At 40.9% G+C, this 8,983-nt stretch overlaps 1 protein-coding gene across 3 annotated transcripts in view; it reads left to right on the plus strand.

Annotated features, from left to right (window-relative positions):
• LOC106814072 overlaps window positions 1-8,983 on the plus strand; it is a 69,149-nt gene that overhangs the window by 18,026 nt on the left and 42,140 nt on the right. For all 3 annotated transcript variants that reach the window (XM_014818343.1, XM_014818341.1, XM_014818344.1), the window contains exons 9-12: window positions 6,535-6,653; window positions 7,096-7,234; window positions 7,505-7,605; window positions 8,140-8,231. In XM_014818343.1, the coding sequence (XP_014673829.1) occupies window positions 6,535-6,653; window positions 7,096-7,234; window positions 7,505-7,605; window positions 8,140-8,231 (451 nt within the window). The remainder of the gene's footprint in view (window positions 1-6,534; window positions 6,654-7,095; window positions 7,235-7,504; window positions 7,606-8,139; window positions 8,232-8,983) is intronic.

Genomic DNA, 8,983 nt, shown 5'->3' on the forward strand with positions numbered 1-8,983 from the left:
TACGAACACACTAACACACGAACACACTAACACACGATGAGCGAAAACATAACGCTCCTCCAACTCCGTTGGGCGGAGGTAATGATGTGGATAACAGGTCCAGCTGAATAGAGTTCATGACTTCACTGCAGCAGGAAATGCACGAGCTAGCATTTGCAATTCAACCCATTTGTCAAATACACGATTTTGATAGTCTCAGTTGAACAACTAATCTTAAATAATTGACAGGTTGATTGTAGTTAAGCTTTCCTTTGTTCTATTATGATAATTTGCAGATAATTTAAGACTAATCAACTCACGCATTTCACAGTCTATGCAGAACATTGGGCTGCTTGAAGTTACTGGCCCTACATAGTATCCTTCGCGAGTATACGTATCTAAGCACACTGGGGATCTGGCATACAGCACAGGAGAACGTAAACAATTAAAGAATATCTGCTTGACTAGACAGAAAAGTCAGCTGTTCAGTCTAAGTCAGCGAATATTCAAATTTCTGTTGCAACTTTCGCATACAAAACCAGCACACAAGTGAGGCATACACACACACACACAGATATACATACCTCCACTAAGAGGCAGTGGCTACTTATCACTGGCCAGCTCCTCTGGATCATAATCAGCCAGGTCCTGTCGAAATTATCGTTTACGTTCACCGGGGCGTCAGGCGCCTCGTTAACCACAGCATCCTTCGCTGGCTCGCGTCAGTATCTCCCTCATCACAAGCCTGAGCGGTATCGCCGCTCGTTAGCTCAGCAGCTCACGGTCATCATGGCTGCATAAACGCCTCTGCAGTCCTGTTTCGTCGAGCGGTACCTCGCGACGCACGTTCTGTAATAGAGCGAGACCATCGAATCATGTTTGAATGATCGCAAGTGCATTCACCATCGAAACCTTCCATAAGATCCACCTTTACCTTAGATAACCATTAGGTAATCATGTTTGCTTGTACCAGTACAGGCTATACAAAATTTTGCACGTTTGCTCACAGAAATATTTTATGTAGGCATATACTGGCTGTTAGTCTCATTACGATTACTACTGTGGGACGGAGTGTGCTACTACTGGGCTCATAGTATGTCATGACCTGGACTCACCGAATCTGCGTCGTACGGCACATGCTCAAGGAACAGTGAGAAGTTCATCGAGGAAATTCCCTCCATATAATGAGGGCGCCACAAGCTCTACTTGCTGCAAAGTCCAAACACAACGTTAGCCTATTTTACAGGCATGCAAGCATTGCAAAACTGTGACACTCAAAGACATATAAGCATCCTGGCTCCAAACTAAGCAGGCTAGCCACCTGCATTCAAATATGGTGACATACATGCACACATGTATGTAGAGGGTGATAGGAGCCTCCAAAAAGCTGCATATAATATTGACGTATCCGAATATATCACCCAGGGTCTGGTCACTCTGTGGTTTAAAAACAGTGTTGCCTTTCTCACCTGCCTTAAACAGTGGCATTTACTCGTGGAAGGCTGTCCATGTGTTGGGTGTACATTGCCTTACTAAAGTCTTCGACGACTGACAACCACATGTGGCTGACCCTATTCATTTTGCAAGCTTGAACCACCTGTGACACGAGAACAAGTTAGTAAGTCTGACCTCCAGGCTGCATCGATGACAGTGCAGTACACGTGCATCATGTAGCAAAAAACTAAAGGATTTTTGCCAGCACAGCCAAAATGACAGATGTGGCTGCAGTGACAGACTGCAGCTTGCACGTCACGGATGTGGCTGAAACTACGGGCATAGCTTTTCCTCTCGACGCGCTTCTCACCTCGGAGTAAAGCTGCATGATCGCCCATCAGAGCATACATAAGCATAGACTGTATATCGACGCGCTGAAAATTGGCAGTGCATGCTCAACCTTAGCTCGGTCTCTCTACTGGTTCTAGCGGCAGGAAACTGGCAGTGCTGCCACTTTCAAATTCTCCACCGCGCTGCCCCTACAATGATAGTCGAAACACCTTGAGTTTCGCAAGCTTTTCAACATTGGAATGCTGGACATGGAATTATTTATTTTTGCAAGTAGTGTATTCTAGACGTGTGATCGAGTGCTCACGCTAGTAGCTGGCTATGTAAATGGTAATCGCCTTGTATGCTGGGTTCCCACTGCGCCACTGGGAGCAAGCAGCAAACAGTGGATATTCCTATAACACACACATGCATTTAGTCAAACACCCTATTGAGGTTTTACAACTGTAAAATTGACATAATACAGGCATGAGAACTGTTGAGATGTTTTTGGAAGAAATATTTTCATTGAATTGTCATTTTCTATGAACCACTGTCACCGAGTTTCCGGTAGCGCATGACAATAGGGTAAAACCCTTTACGTTACATAGATAGCCCTGCGATATTTATCTGAGAGTTCCGTCACTTCTGTGTATTTTTCACGGTACTTTTCCTGACTTTTTATTAAGTTAAAATTAAAAATGGCGTCGATTTAGACAAGAAAAGAACCTTATCCCCCTCAAATTTTTATTAGTTTTTTGCATCGATCTCAAGAATGACCAAAATGAAAACTAAAACCCGGAAATCCGCGAATCTGCGGAAAATTCCATGCCTGATAATAAAACTTGATATACAAGCCTCTAAAACGTGATCCAACACTAATACAAGTGGCAGAACTTGTAGCTAGACAATGGGGTTGTATCAGTACCAAAATACCAGATGGCACTGCGATGCAACTCGGCCACTTGACCTCCTGCACATCGCGCCGTCTTACAGCGCTTTGCAATATAAATCACAACAGAATATCTACTCTCATTTGACATTACCGTCTAATTTTATTATCAGGCCTCCTCGTAATTATCAACTGTGGACCCTGCTTGAGCTACGCCAGGAGCACAGAAGCAGAAACAAGAGTTTCTAGGAGAAAACGCGATTTGATTACAAGGTAGGTTACTAGGTAAACACTAATGTGCAGATTATCCATATCACACTGTATGAGCCAGAGTACAATTAGCCGTATCGGCTTTCATTCACTTTATACATTAGGCATGTTCACGAACACATTTGATCAGTTTAGTGTACATTGTGTATTGAAAGTTAAACCAGGTCTAACTAATTCATAATTGCCTACATATCTAAGATTATAGACGGACACAGGGTGTAACACTAACAGTGAAGTGGGTGGATCCGTGTTACTGTTACTGTTAGAGTGAGTCATATAATTATTACGCGGCATTATCTAGATTATCTATTAAAGTCAACCTAGATGTTGACTTTAATAGGGTGGCTTTGTTAACCTGAAACAAACCATGCTAAAAAGTAAGTATGTAGTATTATTTGACATTGAAGATTGGAGTTTTTGGATGCCACCCACGCAACGGACAGAACCGACCCTACTCCCGGCTTCTGCATGACCGTCCCTGATGTCAGCCAATACAAGGACCTACATGGGGGGATGCCAGCAAGTATTCCCGGTGGTCAATGCTGCAAGAGTTGAGGAGTACTGGCAGCCATAAACAAAAAACTTGACGAGAAAAGCGTGGCCATGTACAAGGAAATATAAATTACAGACATGTACAATTAAACACGTTATATGAATAATAATATGAATAATAACAGAAAGAATGGATATTGATTACAGTAGAATGTTTTAACATAATAGATTTATTTAAATATTCATCTGGAGGAGCTCCCTCTCCAACTCCATACATACTCTGGTATCCCACCATGACCTCCATCACGCTTATCAGAAGGCTAGATTGGGGTATATTTACATTCTTGCCCCCCCCCCCACTCTGACGAAAGATATAATATAAATACAATACAAATGTTCTTTTTTCTTTTGTTCCCAGAAGATATGTGCGCTCCATGCGTGCAGCCCTCTCGCAGGATCAAACGTAACATATGTTGTAGCCATTATTGGGCAGAGATGAAAAAGTCTGCTGCCTACAAAGTAGACATCTGCATCAGCACTGACGGGGTAATAGAGGAGTGCCAGTGCGAGTGTGGCGCAGGGAAAGGACCGGCGGCCCACTGCAAGCATGTTGGAGCCATTCTGCATGGACTGACATGCTTTTGTCCGACTGGGAAGATCGTAACGAGCTAACATGTACTCAGGTATTTAAAATTACAAATAAAATGGCATTTTAAGTGCCATGATATTGAAACCCTAAAATTTCAAATGTATCCATTGCTCTCCCTTTGGGTTTCAAATAAAAAATGTTTTTAATCAAAAGATAGTTACTCTACTGAGTGTCATCACATGTATACTTTATCTCCTGGCAATGGTGAATTTGTTAATTTTAAATATATTTCATTCAACCAACTAAATAAACATCCTTGTGTATTATTATATTTACTGTACAGTATTATTTTATCTAAGTAGGGTAATTTATGTCAAAATATCAACCAGAGAACATTTCTTTATATCATACAGGTACTTCAAACGTTCCACGAGCGAACGCCTTCAAGGGGTCTCCGATGAAGGCAGAAGCACTCCGCGGTGTTCGCAAGGAAAGATAGTATCTGCTATGACCCCAGGCCAGAAACGATACCAGCACCAGCCTACCAGTGCCTAAAGTTTCGAAATCTCTCATAAATTTCTGCCGTCAGGTAAATTTATTCTGTTCCTGCATGTTTTTGACAGTAATCATGTATAATAACATTTTAACATATATGATGCTGCAGCATCTCTCTGTAACTGTTTACAAACAATACAATAAAAACACTGTATATACTGATGACATGGAGAAATTCATTTTTATTAGCCATTACTCGTTATATAGTTGCAAACGTAAGTGAGCACAATGCTTGTGATAACACATAATAATTCATCTTTCAGGATGAGATACAGATGCCAGTCCTTCAACTCTACCCGCCTGCTAACCCCTATGCTATTTGCCATAATCATGACTACCACAAGCTGTCCACTGAAGACCAGTACCTCCAGGATCAAATGGTATGCCATGTTATCAGTATATATATATAAATATATATATATATATATATATATATATATACAATGAAAATAATATATATCTGGTTGTACATAATTTACATAATTTACATTCATCAATGAACTATCAAACCTAATACAATTTGGAAGATGCATGAGTATAACAAATAGCTCAGTCACAGACCCAAACAAGTTGGTAAACCATTTTTAAGATATATTTGCATTTCGTATTATTACATAGGTGACACAGATCAGCACCGAGCAGGCCACAAAATTGAGATGTCTACCCGTGGGCAAGCAAAAAACAGGCGATGGATGGACGTTCGATCATACCACCTCACCTCTTCAACTTCGGGAAATATGCAAAGCAACGGAGAGGAAAGATATGGACCTTTTAGCCAAATCCCTCACTCACTCCAAAACTCTTAGGTCAAAGGCAATCCTTCATGGCCTAAAATATGAAGGTTGCAGTAGAAAGTTTGAAAGTGAGATGGAAATAGCTACACAGCAATGTGGCATATTTATTAGTACAAAGTACTCTCAACTGGCTGCCTCACCAGACAGGTTTATAGATGAAAGATAGTATTGTTGAGGTAAAGTGCCCATATACAGCATGTAATGACCTCATCACACCATCCACAGTCCCTTACCTGTACAGCCATGACAATACATTGCATCTAAAATCAAACCATAGCTATTATTATCAAATACAAGGTCAGCTGCTGTGTGCAAATCGCGAAGCTATGTTTCCTAGTGGTGTACACACTCAAAGACCTTGTTACAGTAAAAATCCCCAGGATGACACATTCATACAGAAATGGTAGCCAAGCTGTTAGCTTTTTACGAGCAACATTTCAGAAGAGTCCTGCTGGATACATTCTTCTATAGGAATTACCACAATTTTGCATTTGACCAGTAAATTGATTGCAGTTAGGCATTTTCCGGAATGATGGATGCTCAGAAATTGCACAATAAAAGCAGACTTATATTATCTCGCTTGCCAATGCTGTTCTGTAATTGCTCATGGGTCTTGTTAGAATTTTGTATGTTTTGGCAAGACCTATTACTCGTTCAACATGAACTCTTTTTCTTGCAATCTTTCTGTCCTTTAGCACAGTTGCACCTGACAGTCTGTTCGTTTTTTGATCGTGTGTTAGTGTGTTCGTGTGTTAGTGTGTTCGTGTGTTCGCGCGATCGATATTAGCGCGTCGAGTCGTATGGCGTATGTCGTTGGCGGTCGATCGATATCCAGCGAGCCAGCGAGGCGTCAAGCCAGCGAGCCAGCTCGTAACACATACATGTTACATGGGAGCGTGTACATGTCAGTACGCTGGCGTATATCGTGGGTTATTCGTGTGTTCGTGAATTGTATGGCGTATGGCGTATGTCGTTGGCGGTCGATCAATATCACCCAGCGAGTCAGCAAGCCAGCGAGCCCAGCGAGCCAGCTCGTAACACATACATGTTACATGGGAGCGTGTACATGTCAGTACGCTGGCGTATATCGTGGGTTATTCGTGTGTTCGTGAGTCGTATGGCGTATGGCGTATGTCGCTGGCGGAGGTATGCACTTCGTGAGTGCACTTTGTCTATTTTTATATATGTGTTTCCTTCCCCAGTGCATGGTTATCAGCAAGAAGTATGTATTGACGCGGATCGCTGTGGTGGATGAACAGCTACAGTGTGTCTATGAGACACTGGTTATGCCACACCTACGCATCATTGACTATGTAACCAAGTGAGTGTATCTAGTAGCACTAGAATGTGTTTGTAATGCAGTCTAGTAGGCAACTCAGCAGTTTAAGGATACGCTCAAGCTTTTACACGGGTATTGCTCTAATAAAGAGTAAACGTTTATTGATGTATCTCTATGCTCAAGCCAAAATATTTCATGCATCGTTGTATGGAGAAATAAGCGTGTACGACAGTGGCACCTAGTGTTAGCCATCAAATAAGAATGAAAATGAAAAATCAATAAAATTTCGCATAAAAGCTTGAGTGTATCCTTAAATACAGAATTAAGTGCATGCAGAACAGTTAAGTTCATGGTTCAAGGCACTTGTATTTGTTGCCCCTGAAACTGATCAACACTGCCATTAGGTGACAGTACTGTTCTATGTGATAATGTGTGAATGGGTAAGTTAGCTGCACTGTTCTTTCTTGTCGTTTCTCTTATTTAGGTATAGCGGTATAACAAAGGAGTTGCTTCAGGGTGTGACAACTTCATTGCAGGATGTACAAACTCAGTTAAAGAATATTCTGCCTGCAGATGCGATTTTAGTTGGGCATTCGTTGAGCAACGATCTACATGCTATGGAAGTGAGAACCAGAAAATGTTGTTCTTTATTTTAGAAATATGTGGTAAAGTAAAATAAACTGGAATATCTCACATACTTATTCATGAATTGATTCATTTTTTTCTATTTTTATATATTTTTAAATTGGTGAATTTTAACACGAGTAAAGCAACAGATATTTCTGTACATCCAGGAAGAAAAAATTCCGTCGTTTGTTTATAAGGCGTGAAGCAAATGGTGTAACATTACCCGAGTGTCCAATGCAACGTACGTACTTATTTTCTTGCTGCAGATGTTTCACCCTTATATAATCGATACAAGTATTGTCTACAACACGAAGTGGAGAAGATGCATGAAGACTAGTCTCCGTCAACTTACCTCCATGTTCCTCGGGTCAGTATTTCAAGAATTGCAGACAATTGTCCGTTAAAGTTTTGCGGTGACTTGATGGTTTGTGTTCTTATTGCTAAATTTTGCCATGACTGCCATATCTATTGTAAGATGCTAAAATACTAAATGATCTGATAAAACTCATTAAATAAGTTCATTCGGTTGGTAGATAATAGATCTATCTTGGTTAATTGTTACTCAACTGTGTTGATTGAAAACGTACTGATGAGTGGACACTCAGTCACGTGTGGACAAAGCTGTTGACCACTACACCATCTGGTGGTCAAAACTGATAACTTCAGTCAGCTTTGAGAAAGCCTCCTGATAGCAGGCGAAATGTCAGCAGTACGTTTTGAATCAACACGGTTGAGTAACAATTAACCAAGATAGATCGATCTGATAAAAAGTCTCCACAGTTATACCTATCACCAAATAGTTGGATAACAAGATTGATTTTGATAGTGAACATTACTGTCTAATATGGATTGATACCCTTAGCAATAAAATTGACAATCACCAATGTATTTACTTGTACAGGAGAGAAATACAGTGCTGGGGAGCGCAGGGTCATCACCCAACTGAGGACGCCATAGCAACCATGGAACTACTGTTGCTGAAGCTAAGACATGGTCAGCATCTTTTCCCTTTTGCCGTTCGTCTTGCGCTTATTCGTACCTGTACAAAGGATGTTACATATATGGTTGCTATTTTTAGCTCACCTTGACATCGTCAAGCTGAGCTATTGCCATGGGTTGTCATCCGTCGTACGTCCGTCCGTCCGTCAACATTTGGCTACGGTCAACGATAACTCAGGAACTGTTTGACCCACATGTTTGAAATTGGGTATAGTTGTTACTGCTATGCTCCCATATTGAACGTCCTATTTTAGAGCACGCCAGTCGACGTACTTTCGAGCCACGGCAATTTTTTGGCAAAAATGGGAATTGCCATTAGTCAGTTCAGGTTCTACGGATTTTGCTCATTTTTGGTATGTGAATGAATAAGGGCTAGGGGTTTTGATATTTAAAAAAGGATAAAATGCAAATTATGATAAATTATGCAAATTAGGTAGGTTTTGGCAATTATATAGCATATTATAATATAGACACGCAGATAACAGTCTGTGGTGTCACACTCGTCTGGTTTGTTTTACAAGATTTCATTGACAATATCTTTAATACAAAATTGGTATTTCCTCTCCACCCTGCCGATAAAACGTCTATATTAGAGTAAAGTTTTACAAAACATGTCGGAACGCAGCATAACCCAATTCTGCATGCCTCCCTATACCTTAAGGTTAAGGAGGAAATGCTTCCCCCTTCTTTTACACCTTCTTGACCTTTGACCTTTGACCCCAAGCTTCGACATCCCAACTCGTTTT

Source organism: Priapulus caudatus, unplaced genomic scaffold (genome assembly GCF_000485595.1).
Source record: "Priapulus caudatus unplaced genomic scaffold, Priapulus_caudatus-5.0.1 Scaffold867, whole genome shotgun sequence".
NCBI classification, from domain to species: Eukaryota; Metazoa; Priapulida; class Priapulimorpha; order Priapulimorphida; family Priapulidae; genus Priapulus; species Priapulus caudatus.